Here is an 18,514-nt window from a genome sequence, read left to right as displayed (position 1 = left end):
ATATATATATATATATATACGTACACACATACATGCACGTGTGTTATTCAAATTAATAGATGAAACCAATTCGCTTTCTTTAAAATAACATTTGTAAATATTGTTAGTTTTATATGAAATACTTCATATTTATTAAAAAATCAACACAAAAGAAAAATATATTAAATGTTTTGGCACTAAAAACATTGATAAGGTTTAGTCTTTAAAAAATTTAAGCTTTAACAAGCGAATAATAGACATATGAGAAAAGCTTTGTGATGTACCTGGGATAGCTCCAGTACGTGTGCCACTGGCATTTGGATAAATGGTACCAGAATTACTTTGTGTCCGGATATCTAAAAGTCGTTCAATTTTCTGCATTTTTTGTTGTCGAGCTTTTATTCTTCCTTTACTAAGACGTTGTTTTGCTGCCATACAACGAATATGGTCATCAAAGATAAAACGTGCTGATAGAAGAGGAACAGGCCTTGAATGTGCTGACAAGGACTGTTTATGCACAGTGATATGTAGAGAACGGCTGTCGTCTTTGTCACCTGAGACTTCAACATCCTGCAATATAGAGAGAATAGAAATGAAATTTTAAAGCTCCTCAAACAATTGATTCTTAACATGGACACAAGTCTACAAATTTATAAGGCTGGGATATGGTTATATCAACTCACTTTCACACATGAACAAGACTGGTACTATTTTATCAACTCTAGAAATAATAAAAGGCTACTATAACCTCAGTTGGATTTGAACTTAAAACAGAGAAGATGAAACTAGATACTGCATTGTATTTACTCTAAAGTTCTTCATTTTCTGTCACTCACCTACACTAAAAAACTAACAAAGACCAGGTATACTGTATACAGAGATTTAAAGACTAATTTTTGTTTGCTTTGTTCATCACTGACTTAACATCTACTTTTCCATGCTTGCATGGAATACACAAGGCAATATTGAGGCAGTGTTTTCTACAGCTGGATGCCCTTTCTAATTCAACCCTCACTTGTTTCCATGCAAAGTAATAATCTTCCAGTCTATCGAACAACAAACAGTTAAAAAATGGTTACATGGAGAACTGAGAACAAATGACATCATTTGTCTGAGCCTTTTATTTACAATAAGTGAACACACGTGAAAATGAGAGGAAATACAAACTCACTTGCATACACACACACACTACATATATGATAGGCTTCTTTTAGTTATAATTTCACTCAAGATATTAGTTAACCCGTGGTTAAAATAGTGGATGCCAGCCAACAACATCCACACACTGGGATCAAACTACACAGCTAACACAAGAGTAAAAAGATAGTCACTAGAATAGACAGAGCTAGTGATGGTCTGTGTCAGCAAGAATTGGTGAGTTAGTGATAGTCTATGTCTGTCTTATTTGAATTCAGTGCAGCTTATGATTAAACTTTATTATTCCAAATCAGTATATATAAGAGATGTTATGATGCAAATACACTGGCATTACTTTTGAACAGTCACTAATTGGCTGCTGGCAATCAAACATCAGTGCCTCATAAAACACATTTTTTTAAACAAATTATTTGTATAAAACTTGGTGATAAAATGTGGCGTTTTTCACTTGCTTCCCCCACCACCACTCACACACACATTCCACAAATTCTTTTCTACTCTAGGCACAAGGCTGGAAATTTTGGGGGAGGGGGCCAGTTGATTAGATCAACCCCAGTACACAACTGGTACTTAATTTATTGACTCCGAAAGGATGAAAGGCAAAGTCAACCTCGTTGGAAATTGAACTCAGAATGTAAATTCAGACAAAATACTGGTAAGCATTTCACCCGGCATGCTAACGTTTCTGCCAGCTTGCCATCTTACATTCCACGAATTCTAACACTCTCTATATCTGAAACAGTTATTTTTCAGTTCTATATTTAAGAGATGAGGAATTATTTACATTATTTACATTTGACAGATATTTGTCCTCATCTTGTTTGCTGTTAACACAACATTTTGGCTGATATACCCAACGCCATATGCCCGTGGGCATATGGCGTAGTGGTTAAGAGCGTGGGCTACTAACCGCAAGATTCCGAGTTCGATTCCAGGCAGTAACCAGAATAATAATAATAACAATAACATCGAAAAATACCTCAGAAATGAGAACCAAGGTTCAAAATTTCCCCCAAGACACCTAATGAAGGCTGGAGAGTATATCAGCTGAAACGTTGTGTTAACAAGAAACAAGATGAGGACAAATATCCATTCAAATATAAATAATAGAGTTAGTTTTATAAGTTACTGTTTAACTACAGCTCACCTTCATCTAACAAACCTACTCATGATTAAAGTGATGTAACTGCTATTTCTAATAGAGCAAGTGACACAGAGAGTCTTCCTTGTTGGTTCAGTTATGATTTATTGTTAAATGTAGGTGTGAGTTAGATGTCCATAGTGATTGGCAGATGAGAAATTAGATGAAGTTCCTTTTACATATAACTACATGTGCACATGCACACACACACATACATACAAACAAAATTGAAGATAAATATACAAACCTGGAGAAAACCTACAAATCGAACCACACCCCAACCTAATCGTTTGGCATCAGGTTCTACAAGAATCAACTGCTTGCTGTCAATAACAAGAAAGCGTCGTTCTTGTTTCCTAAAAAGTAAAATGGTATATATATATATATATAAAACAGAATTAAAGTAACTGCAGCATGCTTAACTTTAAATGACTTATTTCATTCCAAACTAGAAGTAACCAAATGTTTTCAGAGAAACAGATCCAGGCGCTAGAGAGAAGTATTGAGGGATAAGAGATAAAGTAAGTTCTCTGCTACTTCAGAACCGGTCATTTAAATGTTCACTCATTCCAGCACATCCAGCCACCAAAAACTGACTTCCAATTTTATCATATTATTCTACCTAGCTGAATGTTTAAATGTCTGTCTTGGTTTCTTTGAAACTATTAAAGATATGAAGTCTACAGATTTTTACGGTAAGAAAGGGTTATCGTGGCATGGAACCATGAAGAACGGCGTAATACTGAAAATTTAAAGGATTATCATATCACTTACTTCAATCACATTTCTACCGGGGATAGTTAAGCAAGACTATGTGGCTGTTATGTCCTATTTTGATGCAGTATGTAGACAAATATCAACTAAATTTCCATACACTCGAAATTTTTATGTATAATCTGACAATGCAAGATGTTATAAGGGAAAGATTGTTTACATTATATAAAATTGCAGATAGATACAACCTTAAACTTTGTACTTTTGTACACACTGATGTACAAGATGGTAAAGGCAGTATTGATGTTCATTTTGCTAAAACTATGAGCCATGCGTATATGCATTGTAATATGGGTTCAGATGTTATAACACCTGTTGAATTAGTTGATGCTTTAAATGTTAATGGTGGTGTAAGTAATACAGTGGCAGAATTGGTTGGTATTAATAGGCCTGCTGTTGAACAGTTTGAACAGGAAACCTTAGAGCTAATTGGAAAATTACAAAACATAGGTGATCATATGGAAGTACAGTTTGATTCAACAAGAAATTCCGCTCAGTTTATGAAAATTTGAACTTACCATTGACAGCAACATACAACCTTATCAATGGCACTACGAACAACGTAAATGAAGGAAATTGTGAAAGCAAATCCAATGAAGAAGATTGTACTTCCAGTGAAAATGAAATATTTGATACAGACACTGTTGAAGATATTGGTGTTGTAGAGAAAGGTAGAGGCAGCTTAACAAAATGTATTGTTTATGGTGTTGAGGGGAATATCCCAGATAAGCATCGTATTGGACTTGCTGTAGCATCAAATATTAATGATTTGGATATGGAATCCAACGATGAAAATCCACTTCAATGTAATTTATGTTGTAGGGAATTTGCAACTGCCTACAAAATGGAAATCCATAATTGCAAGGGAGCCTTAAGACAAGAAGATTTAATCAGTCAAGCTATTGTTTATGCTAAAGATATATATGAACAGCATCAATTTGAGGTGATTAATACTAGTTGAAATGTTGAAGAACTTCAGATGTTTGATCCCATTCATGAAGCAATCTAGCATAATAATGCATGTTGTGGATTTGAAACAGGATAGGCAAGAACAAGAAAGCAGAGTAATAAGTATGGTAGAAAGTATGTGGATCCATTTAAACAAGAAATTATTGATATGTTTAATTTGGGTAATGAAAACAAAGCTATGAAACGAGGTCCAGGTAAAATGTTAGTGGAACTTAAACGTAAACATCCTGGGCATTTGGATTTACCATTGGAAACAGAAGTTCGAATTGTTATTTCATCCTTGATGGCAAAGAAAAGAAAGGGACAATCAACATTGTATAATGCTAGCTATGGAATTCATGAGCCATTCAAGTCAACAGTGCTGGAAATATTTTGGGAAGATCTTAATATCACACCATGCAGGGCATGGGAATTGTTCCAACAAAGACATCCTCCACACGATGATATATCCACGTATCCAACAGAGGCAAAGATAAAGAGCAAAATATCTTCTTTAAAGGTTAAGTATAGGAAAACAGGTGAAATACCTGAGAGATTTAAAGAAAACATTGTAACTTTCTGAAAAATTGACATTTTCAAGAGAAAGTATTTTCAAAAATTTTTAAATATGTGACACAAAATATATAATACTGCAGCTATAGCACGATTTTATTGAGTTTTGGTAGTTTAGGTCTCTACAAAACTGGGTCAAACTTCCGTACTCTGAGTCGTGTAACGACTCTTCAATTGATACAAGCAAAAAGTATATATACTAGAATTGAACAGAGTAATTATCAGGTCATCCCATAAGTTCTGTCTGATTTTATCTTTTTTAAAATTGAATGAAATTTAATAGTATTTTAGAATGTTTAATTGAATTAAAAATTATTTTTATGTATTTGTGTACATTTAAACTAATTAAATATTATTTTACAGAATAATAGAATTAAAATTTCTTTGATTAAAACCCTTTCAACATGGAAGTATCCAAAGAGCATTTAAGGCACATAATGCTTCATGAGTACAAAACAGGAAACTCTGCAGCCAAAGTGACTTGAAACATACACTCAGTTTATGGGAAAGAATGCTTGAATGAAAGAACTTGCAGAAGATGGTTTTCAAAATTCAGAAGTGGAGATTTCAGCCTTGAAGATGAAGATCGAACAGGACGTCCAGTTGAGTTTGATGTTAAGCTCCTTGAGGAATTACTTGAAGAAAATCCTGCATTATCAGTTGAAGAATTGGCAATAAAGCTTAGTTCAAACAATACAACTGTTCATCGTCATCTTCAACAACTTGGAAAGTTTCCTAAACTTGGAAAATAGGTGCCTCATGAATTGTCCAAAAGCAACCGCAAATCTCAAGTTGACATCTGCTCTTCTCTCCATTCTTGCAAATTCATTTCACCCTTTTTGGATAGACTTGTGACTGGTGACGAAAAATGGATCTGCTATCGAAATGTTAAAAGGAAAAAGCTCAACCACAACTGAGAAAGGAACTTCATGAGAAAAAGGTTCTTCTCTCTATCTGGTGGGATTGCAAAGGAGTAATTCACTTTGAATTGTTACCACCTAATGCAACAATCAATGCTCAAGTCGACTGACAGCAAATAGAATGTTTGAACCAAGCTTTGAAGAAAATAAGACCTGCTTTAGTGAATCGAAAAGGAGTGATGTTTCATCAGGACAATGCACGACCCCACACTGCAAAGATCACATCACAGAAGATCAAAGAGCTTGGTTGGGAAAAAATTTCTCATCCACCTTATTCTCCTGACCTTGCTCCTTCAGACTACCATTTGCTTCGTAGTTTACAGAATCATTTGGGGGACATAACTTTCGCAAGCCAGGAGGAGGTTGAAACTGACATTTCAGAGTTCTTCGCTTTGAAACCAAAAGAGTTTTACATTGATGAGATTAAAAAGCTTGTAAATAGATGGAAGGAAGTCATAGATAATCAGGGAAAGTACATTGATGATTAAATTTCAATTAAATATAACATTTGATCACTTGTTTTCTTTATTCAAAATTCGGACAGAACTTATGGGACAACCTGATAGATACTATGAACTATGAGATCCAGTTACCTGCCATCTCCACAGTTCTCTCTCCTATATGCATAAAAATTTTGTATGTATGAATGTACAAACACAAACCTTTTATATATTTACTTTTTCAGAATACTTCCTTTTCAATATTACATATGTACAAGAAAATAAAACGACATAGCAATAATTATTTTGGTGTTTACACAATCCCCAGATCAACATTCATCAATAAAACAAACACCAGTAACTCATGTTGTAGTTAAGTCACTCAGCTACTCTTTCTCTCTCACAAATGTAAAATGCATACAAATAAAAATAGCCTTTTATAGTGTAAACTAAAAAGCTTTTCAACCCTTTTGATACCAACCCGGCTGAAACTGCCTCTGGCTCTGTGGTACAAATGTCTTGTTTTCAAAAGTTCTGAATTAAACACAATTTATGTTCCTAACACAAGCTGAATGATAACTAAGTTACTCTACTAAATTCTTTGTTATATTTAATATCAATTGCAAGAAACACAGAGCATCTCAACAGAAATATGCTAACAAAAGGGTTAAAAAGAAGAATAAATGAATTAAGAAACATATGAAATTTATTCTCCAGTCTTACCTTTCTTTTGTAACAACAGTACAGGCAATGAGATCACTGTTATCTGAAAAGAATAAAACATTTTAAGATACAAGTAAAAATCCCTCAAAAAATATTTTTCTAAATAGTAACATCATATAAAGAGGTTATTGTTTAGCCTCAGGTCACCTGATGCTGCAGAACAGGGAAAAAGAAAACAATCTCGATATGACCATTCCATTTTTTATTACCAGATGTAGTATGCCTAGTATGGAGTTATCCAATGTGTCTATAAAAGAGTAGGATGTAATTTTGATGGTTACTTCATTATTTCTAGCAGGCTATAGGCTCGAGAAAAGGCTCCCTTGTTGAGGTAGGTGAGTGGTTTACAAGGCATTTCATTAACATTTCTATCAGTAACTATTTTGTTTTTATTGTGGTGAACACAGTTTATCTCCATTTTAAAGTTTTCAGCGGTGAACTAGACTGACACCATACCTATTTACAGTTAGACTTGAAACTTAATTCAAGTATCTTCACTAAATCAAGTGATGAGAATTAACAAGTAAACAGGTGGGCCAACAACCCAATAAATCAACCAGTTATAAATGTTAATCCATTCACTTTACTGATTCAATTTTACTGCAAAAAAGATAATATAGTTGCTATTGTTTAACTCTAGGTCAGCCCTAATAAAGAGGGGTTTCAACTGTGACCATACCATCTTTAGTTCAGACAAAATGTATCTAGAATTACATTGTCTAAGTAATACTAGATAAACTGTTTAAAGCTATGCTTTTAAGATGGTACATTGTAATGACATTATCCAGATCTGTGAAGGTACATGGCCTAATAATTAGGGTGTTGGTTTCATGATCATAAGGCAATTACTGAACTGGGCATTTCATTTCCCACTGCTCCAGTCTACTCAGCTGAAAACGAGAACCAGTCAAGTGCTGGTGTACCCCTCTCTCCCACTAACTATCACATCCTCAATGATCTTCTAAGCCAAAGATGAGGGAGTAGGAACTGAAACAATGTCTATGTTTGCTCACAACTACAGAAGAACCTAAATCAATAAGTAAAATCATGATACATGCCACCAAACTATATTTATCTGCAAGTTACATTCATGGGGATAGGGTATTCAAACTTACAAAGGTAAAAATATAGCAAACAGATATCTAAAAAAATGGAAATGAGGAAATCGGAGAATAGGGGTGGGGTTGAAGTGACAGGTAGAAAAGTAACTTACTAAGATCGCGTATTTCATTAGTCTTGATGCATTCATGTTCTTTGGTCAAAGGTAAATGAATTTCCTCCTCTTTCAGTAAAGTCAGTGATAAATCACGTATCAAAAAGAAAACTCGAATAGCCTGAGGGAAACAGGTGAAAGTTAGCCACATTTTTTTTTAACAAGAATACTCAGCCTATGTGTTTCAAGGCATTTTAAAACTAATCAAAGCATTGGATGGGGTTTTTTTTAATAAAATTACTGTGATTTTTTCAGTGGTATACCAATCAATAAGTTGATATCAAGAACACATCTTAGCAAAAAAAAAATTTATCAATTACAATATCACACTTTTTCTTCATATAAAAACAAAACTGACTGAGATGAATACTTTAATAAATAGAAACTAATGTTGAAAGTATTAAAGAAATGACAGGAAGAGCTGGCATAATGTTACTAATCATCAGTAGTCAAATAATGAGATGACCTGTTGGTAATCCACGAGTATATCAAATTACTCCTCAGAAAAACAATTCTAATATGGCAAGTTTAGTTTGAAACTTATTGTATCGTCAGTTACTGGCCCTTGATTATTCTGTCTAGAGAGTTGAAAGCGGTAAGTATTGCTCTGCCTCTTTCTTCAGTTTAACAAGTTAGTTGAGATGGTTTGTTTTAGAGAATAAATCACAGAGTATGTCAATAATAAAAGTTTCGGGGGGTGGGGGTGGGGGGTAAAATGAAAAAAACTGATGCTCAATATTAGTGATGTAAATGAAAATGGTTCAAATGGGAACAGGACCTATGTATTAAATTCAGTTTGCTAGCTTTCTCATTAGCTTTGCTGCTAATTAGTTGAATATTTTATAAATGAATTGGTTCCCCAATTACTGTTGTTCTAACACAAACTAGGAAATGAAAACTTACTGTCATAAAATAGCACTGCTATTCACTTCACTATGTAATCCAAAGATGTAACTGAATCCACATGTGACGTTTTCTACATATAGCCAAAAGCATATAAGATACCCACAAACAGAAAACCAAATTATTGCACTACTTTGAAAATAATGCATGCAGGTGTGCATGCAAGTGGGTTTGTGTGTGTGTGTGTGTGTGTGTGTGTGTGTGCACGTGTGGATTGATCATGAGTGAAAGAAGAGAGAGTGGTTTCAAGTGTTTTTAAGAGAGAAAATAACAAGTCTTACTCGTCTAGCTCGTTCCACCTCTCCACAAGGAAGCCGTTTGTTGAAGGCAATGCCAGTAAGAGGTGTGCCTGTGGGAGGTAGTAAAATTGAAGCATCCATGGTAAGGTACTCAACATTCAAAGGCCGCTCCTGAAACAAAACTTTCCAAGTCAGTTATAAAGGAACGTACAAAAAAAGCAAATACAAAAATATTTCCAATTTGTAAATCTGAATTAACAAGTGAAAGAAAATAGTATTATAAATTATCTTATAGTAATTAACTAAGATTCCATAAAGAATGAAAACCATTTAGTTAAATTTAAGTTTCATTTAAATTTAGAATTGAAATTTAGTTTATAATCAATAGGTATTTTCAGTATTTGATTATTTTTTTAATCTTCATATTAAAAAAACAGTAAATTAGCAATAAAAAAAATTTGAATTATAAAATACCATCATTTCTCTGTATTCATCTTCAAACATATCAAGAAATATCTCTTCACTCTGTGAAAACAAAGAGAATAAAATAGGTATGATATTTGATATCAAATTATGAAAATATATATTAGCCATGCTAAACTCACAGAATAATTTTAAATAATTGGACTAAACTCAGAGGATTATTTTAATTGCAGTATTTAGTTATGTCTGAGTTCAAATCCCATTAAATCTTCATGAGGTCGATAAAATATATAACTGTCAAGCACTGAAGCCGATTCAATCAACAACATATTTCCATGGGAACAAAAGTCCTTGTACCAACATTAGAAATCATTATTATAAATAATCTAAACTTGATTCCATAAGAATATTAAACATAAATCAAACTAAACTCACAGCACAGTATTTATTATAAAAGTATATACATTTATAAAGCATTAGTATGCTCTATAAAGCATTAGTATAAAAAGATATTCATGGTACATTATAACAAGCATCTTTGTGAATATTAACAAATATCAAAGCTAAAAATTTTGGCAATGTTATTGAAAATATTGTTATTAAAAATTGTCAAAACTTTTCAACAAATAGAGCAGGCAAGAAGAAAGTTTACTAAAATTTGTATTTCATCTAATTCTGTTATATAGAAAATAATAGTTCGTATGCAGTTATATCATAGAAGAGCCATTTAACCATTAAGTTTCAACACAGATCTCCAATCAGACTACAGTAAGCAGGCTCACCACACAATGACAGCAGCAGTAAACTTAAATCATAATCAGTAATATAATTATATTGCATTTAGCCTATATCATATTATCACTAAGAATATTTATGACAAAGCCATTGAAACAAAATCTAAGTATAAGAATGAAAGTTACAAACCTTATAGAAGTTACGCAACAACTGGTTACTGCATTCTCGTGCATTTTCAACACATGCCAGATGTCTGTCTTGCAAAAATGATCTCCCATTTCTGTATACCAATTGTTTTAATAATTTTATGCTTAATTCTAATGTAGCTAATCGTAATTTGGCAGCTAAAAATATCCCAAAAGAAAAAAATACCATCAGTCATTTGACAACAATGAAATAAAGGAAGTTGTATGTATTTTATAGAATCACTTTTCTAAAACACACTCATGACAAAAATATGCTAATTCTTTAATGGTTGAATACTAGGCATTTATTTTTAAAATAGATAATCAGATGAAAAGAGGAAATGTCTATGATCTTTGTAGGCCTTCCATGATGTGGTTGATGTTCTTGGAAATTTGTAGATTGATATGAGCATCTTTTAATGTCTAATGAAGACTAAATATGTCGCAGTATTTAACTATATCCCTTGAAGTTGCTAGTTCAAATCTCACCAGGGTTGACTTGGTCGTTCACTTGGGTTAAGAAACAACAATTAATAATACACTGAGATTAATTCAATTGACTATACCTATGCTACTGCACCTTCTATAAACATGTGATCATATGCTGAAGTTAAATTCAATGAATATCCTGATCATATCAGACTAGTGAGGTTGCAATTGATTTTCAGTTTGAAATTATGCACATAAATGTTTCAAGAATAAAATGAGTAGGAAAAGATTCAGCAAAATGTTTAATTTGGAGGGTAAAACAAAAGGAATGGTGATAAGGGAAGTAGTTGCATCAAGAGAGCTTAGAGGTGGAATACTGTTTCCAGGAGCAAAAAATCATTGTAATGATTGTAAAAGAGGCAGGAAGATGACAGCACATGAATATGTTAGGGATTACAATGTATGGGCAAGCAAAGTTCACCTTGTTGCAAACATTAGCACCACATTTTTCCTGCAGAAAGTTGGGATGAGCATCAGCTATATCAATCTTATTTAACCATGAAGATGATGCTTTTGTAAAAAATGTGAAAACTAATTTCTTAACTGTTCACAGCAGAAGATGTTAATACTATGTTGAAAGAAACTGTATATTATGGGAGTCATATTTGCCATTTAATAAACATTTATTCTTTACAGTACCATGTCAATGACCGAGTTACTAATACTTTCATCATCTTCATTTAACATCCATGTTCTATGTTGGTAGGTGTTGGACAAGATCCAATGGCTTCAAGAACTGCATCATGTTCAAGTGTCTATTTTGGCATGGTTTCTATGGCTGGATGCCTCCCTAATGCCAACCATTTTACAACATGTACTGGGTGCTTTTTTTCGTGCCACTAGCACTAGTAAGGTTGTCATGAAGCTTGCAACCCAAATGGGGATAACTTCATGTTATGATTTGGAAGGTAGAGAGGGGTAAACTATGAGAGAAAAGGGCCACAGCAGAACAAGTTTCTTGTTGTGAAGGAGCTACATGAGTACTCATATTTTAAATGAGATGATAGGAGTGATCCAGTGGAACTGGAAAGTGATAAAAATAGTGGTGATGAGGTGTTAAGGTGACACTTCTCTCAATATATTTAGAATTCTACAAACATTCAGTTCCCATGACATTATCTACCATTTTATTTTTTTAATGGAGTCAGTAGGTTGTTTGAAAAGAAAAAAAAGAAGTTGAGTATCATTATCAGACTGGTAAATTAATGGTGAAACAAAAACAATATATAACAGCTGTCCATGGTTAGCCACCTACATATGTTTATAACCCTGGTTTAATAAATGACCCAGTATAAGTCACTCAGATTTTAGATTAATAGAAAATTCAGAAAGCAACATAAATATATGTATATATACTTCTAGGATATAAAAATTAAAGTTATTACTTACAGGGCTGACAGGCTAAGGTGATGATCTTGATCAATTTTTCTACTAATGCTATGTTATAATATTCTTTAGTCTGAATGAAAAAGAAAATTGGTTTGTAAAATTTTACAAGAATTCAATTAATGAAATTAAAAGATCACAAGTTAACCAAATAATTAACAGAATATTAATTATATTGCTTATATTACCTCACATCGTTCTGTTGGCATTAGCACAGTATCCAGAAGGCCTTGGTGTATTCCTAGATATGAAAACACAAGATATAAAATATAACTACTAAATACCTATATAAGTGAAGAATAAAGTAGTTGGCATTCCATTTGTTCCATGGTTTACAATTGTTACAACAACACGTGAGTGACAAATCAAACATCATCTATATAAACATGGAATAGAACAATGATATAGTCATGACCAATATGTAATATATTTCACACAATAGTAAGTACTGCCTGAGATAAATGCCTAGATTATCTGGTCCCTTCTCACTTGTATATAACCTCCCCCCTCCCTCTCACACACACACACACGCACGCACGCATGCGCGCAGGCACACGCGCACACACGCACGCACGCACGCATGCACACACGCACACACGCACACGCACGCACGCACGCACGCACGCACACACACACACAGCCTATGATCAAATATACTCCTACAATTTGAACCATCTAAAAAAAACATTTCTTCTGATACGAATATAATTATCAGGTGCCAAATTTTTAGTCATTATAGTATTGGATAGAAAGCCTGACACTAGTTTTTCCAGCTCTCTGTACTCAGAAATCAAATCCCACCATGGTCAAATTTACTTTCCATCCTTTCAGTGTTGATAAAGTAACAATCTAGGGCAATGGACTGGCAGAATTATTAGAGCATTGAACAAGATTCCTTGTAATTTGTTCTAGCTCTTTACATTCTGAATTGAAGTCCCACCAATGGCCATGTCATTAATCCACTGAGAAAAAGTTTCACGATAGACTATGACTGACTGCAGCACTAGCTTCTCTTTGAAATCAAACATACCTCACCTCCCACTGCCATAGATGCAGGAACTTTAAGACCAAGCACTGTGAGGAATTGAGCGTGCGACATTTTCTCCAAACTAATCCAACTCCTTAGTAAATGGTCCCAAGGTTTCAAAAACCCTGGAAATATCCTTGGCAATGAAGAAACACTGCTGTCAACAACAAAAGGAAAAAAATTTCTTTTGATACAAATTTAATTATTCGTTTTGATCTTTCAGTAATAATAAACTTAAAACTGTAACAAAGACCCCTAAAATGTTACCTAGTTCTGAAGTTTATCACTCATTTAAAAGATTATTGAATTTTGTTCCCCAATGCTCTGCTTCTCAATGAGACATTTTTCCTTCTCCAGGCAATATATAATCTTAACTTTGAAAATTTCATTAGTCACATACAATTAGATCTTAAAATGCCATTGTTTCTTCATTTACATTTCAGAATGTTAACCCTTGAGCATTTAAGCTGGCCATGCCAGGTCAAAATATTCTATTTGTTTTATGTTCAAAATGGCCAAATCTGACTTCTCACACCTACCAAAGAATGTTATTTTAAAAATAAGCAATTATACCATTAAAATCTCAAAGCTATGAAATAATGCATAATCAATTCAAAACAAAGTGAACAAACAAGCACTACATTTGACAGAGAAATTTTAATGCTAACAGGTTAAAATGATATATAAACACATTGTGAATAAAATAGGGTTTAATCATAAAAATACCAAATCTTTTATAGAAAAAAAACATTGCAAAATAAAAAAAGAATTATTATATTTATCTTTTTTTTTAATGCAACAGCTTAGTACAAACATCTTAGTTTATCTGCATGACTAAACACACACAATTATATGAATTTTTAAAAATATCATTAACTTGTTTCTTGTGTTCATTTAACACCTACACATCCACACATATATATAGTGAGGCAAAACTAATTACAATGAACCTAATATTTCCAAAAGAAAAGGAGCAAATTAGAAGGTAGGTATCCCAACAAAATCAGAAATTGTTTTTACTAGATACAATTTTATTTTACTATTGTTTTATTTCCAATTTAAGGGGGATTTTGTCTACTCTGATTCAGGTATGTAAAGTTTACTGCAACTAATACCAAAAAACTCTTCCAACTGCTAACTATAGATAAAAAATTAGCACAATCTTATCCAAAGGATTGAGTAAAGCTTTCCATAACAAGGTTAGGTTTGAACTTATGATATTGTGGTCACTGGATACTGTTGAGAATGCAAACAGTTATTGTGTAATATGAAAGTGCACAATAAAAATACTTATTAAATATATAAATAGCCTAAAATAACATTTTAATCATATTTTTTAAAACTTAATCCTATAATATATAAGAGAAAAAGTTAAAATGTGACAAAAAACAGTTAAAGTCCTAATTAAAAGTAAACAATAATTAGCTGAATTAGTATAAAACACATGTCAAAAAATATTGCCTTTGGCTTAGAATATTTACACAATTTTTCAAATATATTGTGTGTGTGTTTGTGTTTGTGCAACTTTCATTTGTAGGTTGCACGTTGTGGCCTGATTGGGGATGAAATTTAACAGGTTATAATATCAATACTGTGATAATGGTGATGAGACACACAAGGTATAATTTTTTTTTTTTTTTTTTTTGCATCTTCATATGGCAACAGAATTTAAAAAAAAAAAAGGTTTTTCCCCATAGATAAATTCACTCCCCTAATCTTGTGTAGGTTGGGAGTGTGGGCAATTTATTTGTTATATATAAATAGATCTCCTATCTTTTTAAATATTACAAGCATTTAAATCTAGTCATAAAATATATTATGTATTTTGTTGTCAACAGAATAGAGTTATTTCCAGCACAAACAGTAGAGTGCCTTACATCATTTAGAATGGTCACAGCTAAAATGTTAACTGATTACTGAAGTTCAACCAAAACTGAGATAGAGGATATTTTATACTTGTATAAATATATACAATATATACTTGTATAAAAGTATACTATATAAAAGTATACATCTGTCTAATGATATGCATAAAATCCACATATCTGCTTAAGGAGAACTAACAAGAGTATAAAAGAAGAAAATATTTAATTGGCTTGTTCTCAAGCAGTTAGTTTAACATGCTAGGTTGCTCAGGTGCCTACAAGGATTAGTCATTAGATGTGTGTTGGAGTTGCATGTGAGCAAAATTAGCTGTATTAAATTTTTCAAATAGGACATATTCATACGTGTCAGTTTTAGTGCTGCTCACTTAAAAAATTCATATCATGTAGTTACTTCCAAAAAGAGATAGTTTTATCATAAAAGAAAAAAAAAACCCAGATACTTTTAAATACAAGACATTTCAGCAAAAATAGAGAAATACAGAAATAACTGATTTTCAATTATTTATTTTGTTTGTTTATTTTTATTCAGTCACATTAGTTTAAAGCATTCATGTTTAGAACTAACAATGTTCTTACTTAACCCTCATTGCATGCAGTAGTAATCAGCAGCAGCTTAAGGAGCTTTCTCCATTTAGCTGCTGATGAAGCTAAGCCCCCCCCCCTCCCCAACCCTATTCATACAGAGTCAACAAGAGAAGGAATAGGAATACAATTTGATATCAAATTCAAATACACCTTTTTGAAAGTATGTAGATACGTTTGAGATTATCTGAAACTGAACTTTTCAGCTACCACAAAGTTCAAATTTTTGAAATCCCTAACAATCACAAAAAAACTCATCCAAAACTGCTTTCACACATTGATTATATGTGATTATTGAAATGTTAGTGAACAAGTAGCATTGCACATTTCTTAGCTATGCAAGCATAGGGACTTGCATACAATTCTCTTGACTAGAATCTAATACTTAACAGTGTATATTGCGAATTTCCAGGTACATCCTGTTCTCTTGGAATTACATTATTAAATAGCCTGATATAGTGAAAGGATGGAAAATTAAAAAAACAGAAAATAGAAAGTCCCACAGAAAGCTAAAACCTACTGATATTGAGAAGCACAAGATGATAAAATGATTTAACTTCAACAGAATCTGTTCATAGATTACTTTATCAACTTTGCAGACATTAACTGTCATATTCACCACTTATTCTCAATTCTTCCTTCCACTACAATTATCTTCAATATTCTCTTATAGATAAACCTTTCTGACCCTGAAAACTACTATCCTATTGCATTCATGTCTTCTTTCTACTCTTCAGGTCAGCACAAAATTGAAGTATTTAGAGACTTTATTTCCAATAGCATCAAAATTCTGCAATGTATATTTTGACTATAACTTTCAGCAATGACTTAACGAAGCTAATCTTTTCCATTCAGAAATAGAGATCTTAACTATTTCAAAAGTAAAGGAACAATGCTAAAAAAAATGTCTAGACCAAAGTGCTGGTATTTTTCCAGTAAACCAGTGAAGATGTCTGATAAAGTTTTGCTTATAATTATCTAACATGGGAGAAGACCTTGTCCTCCTAGTAACAAAATAAACAGTGTTTTGTATCCTTGGAGATGAATCTGTAAAAACAAAAACTCAATTATCTCCAACAAACTATGATCCAACAATCAATAAAAGAAATATTTGACATTTTGTAGCAAGTAATTGGCAAGTTTTCAAGTCTGAAATTGGATTTGTAATTTAACTGGAGTTCACAGATGTGGCAAATTATCTTCAGTTACTTATATTTGCTTAGAATATAAGCAATAAAGGCATTACAGAAGAGTTTTTGATTAATACAGCACTAAAAGCAACAACTGAAGCAGACATCATTGAAAGGATAGATTAATTTTTCAAACAACATGGTTTAAAATGGGTTTAATCTAAAAGCACAAATGATGGAGTACCAGGAATGTTAGGGCAGATGTGTAGCTTCCTCAGAGATCCTGTCATGGAAATAACTGTTCACATTATGTTTATGAATTACATGGTTTTATAAGGTGAATGATCCAATGTATTATCACTGGTGGTTAACTATATAAACTCCAAGCAACTGGTTATTAAAACAACTGTCTGAAGATGATGGTGATGCCCAAATTTAGTGGTAGATAAATTTATAATGACCTACATCAGGAATACTAAAAACTGCAGTTTAACATCACAGTTAAGCAGTTCATTAGATCTAAATACACTTTAGTATGTTAAATATCAGATGAATTTTTCTAATTAGGTGTACAACATACATTATTGAAATATCTTGTCTTGAAATTTTATTGTAGTTATTCCATACTGGCTTTCCCATGGGAAATGTCACAAAATGTGTTTGAGCTTTGAAAATATCTGGAAAAGCTGCAACACTCTAACAAACACAAAGATATTCTTGCTTCCTTGAAAGATCATTTCTTGACTGAATTTTACTTTTCCCATTTGAAACCATGTTGTATTATTGATATCTTTGATGTTCTAAAATATGCTAAACCAGAGTCGTCAATAAAGAGATGCAACAGTGTGAATTTGTACTTAAGCTCAGAACATATATTGCAAAACTATGCCTGTGGAAAGGAAATATTCAATTTGATACTTAGGCTATGGCAATGTTTATTAGTCACAAAATTTCTAAATCACAATCAACAATGTATGTATTAATCACTGAGTATCTTACGAAACTGGAAAAAGAACTTAACATATATTTCCCAAATTTTGGTGACAATTTGTTTTTTTGTTTTTTTTTAATCGTTTCACTTCAGATGCTTAAGTGCTGCAGGCAGGAACAGATATGCAAGAGGAGACAAATCTTCAATATGATGATTCTGCAAGTGAGATATTTTCTGAAGAGAATTTGTGTGATTTTTAATTTTGGATGCAAAACTCATCCATACAGATTGGTAAACCCTTCATTGAGTACAATAAGGACCAGGCTGTAGGCGTCAAGATCTAAAAGCAGATGTACAACTTTTGTTTGTTAGCTATGTCCAGTTGAAGCATTTCTTCAGCCCTCTTGGTTATTAATTCTGACTTCACTAATCAGAACATCAGTGGATACCACAAACTTTTCAGTATCAACATTGATGGTGAGTCCTTGCATAATAAACACTATCTGAATATAAAAATCTCCTTCTTTATTATCATTTTAAATACCACAATTCAAATGGAATGCTTCAATTTAATTTCATGTCACTCTTTGTTTTCTCACATTTTGAGAAAACCCCTCAAAAGTTTTCACATGGAAAACAAAATTCAACCTTAAAACACTAACTTCAACAACATGTACGTGTGTGTGTGTGTGTGTGTGTGTGTGTGTGTGTGTGTGTGTGTGTGTGTGT

At 32.7% G+C, this 18,514-nt stretch overlaps 1 protein-coding gene across 5 annotated transcripts in view; it reads right to left on the bottom strand.

Moving 5' to 3' along the window:
- LOC106883998 (protein CLEC16A) overlaps nucleotides 1–18,514 on the bottom strand; it is a 109,900-nt gene that overhangs the window by 7,656 nt on the left and 83,730 nt on the right. For all 5 annotated transcript variants that reach the window (XM_052978448.1, XM_052978449.1, XM_052978450.1 and 2 more), the window contains 9 exons: nucleotides 12,418–12,470; nucleotides 12,233–12,302; nucleotides 10,359–10,513; nucleotides 9,486–9,536; nucleotides 9,054–9,182; nucleotides 7,870–7,990; nucleotides 6,657–6,699; nucleotides 2,526–2,634; nucleotides 264–549 (listed from right to left, as the gene is read on the bottom strand). In XM_052978448.1, the coding sequence (XP_052834408.1) occupies nucleotides 264–549; nucleotides 2,526–2,634; nucleotides 6,657–6,699; nucleotides 7,870–7,990; nucleotides 9,054–9,182; nucleotides 9,486–9,536; nucleotides 10,359–10,513; nucleotides 12,233–12,302; nucleotides 12,418–12,470 (1,017 nt within the window). The remainder of the gene's footprint in view (nucleotides 1–263; nucleotides 550–2,525; nucleotides 2,635–6,656; nucleotides 6,700–7,869; nucleotides 7,991–9,053; nucleotides 9,183–9,485; nucleotides 9,537–10,358; nucleotides 10,514–12,232; nucleotides 12,303–12,417; nucleotides 12,471–18,514) is intronic.

The sequence above is a fragment of the Octopus bimaculoides genome, chromosome 2, assembly GCF_001194135.2.
Source record: "Octopus bimaculoides isolate UCB-OBI-ISO-001 chromosome 2, ASM119413v2, whole genome shotgun sequence".
Taxonomy (NCBI): Eukaryota; Metazoa; Mollusca; class Cephalopoda; order Octopoda; family Octopodidae; genus Octopus; species Octopus bimaculoides.
This window is presented reverse-complemented; position numbering and strand designations above follow the sequence as displayed.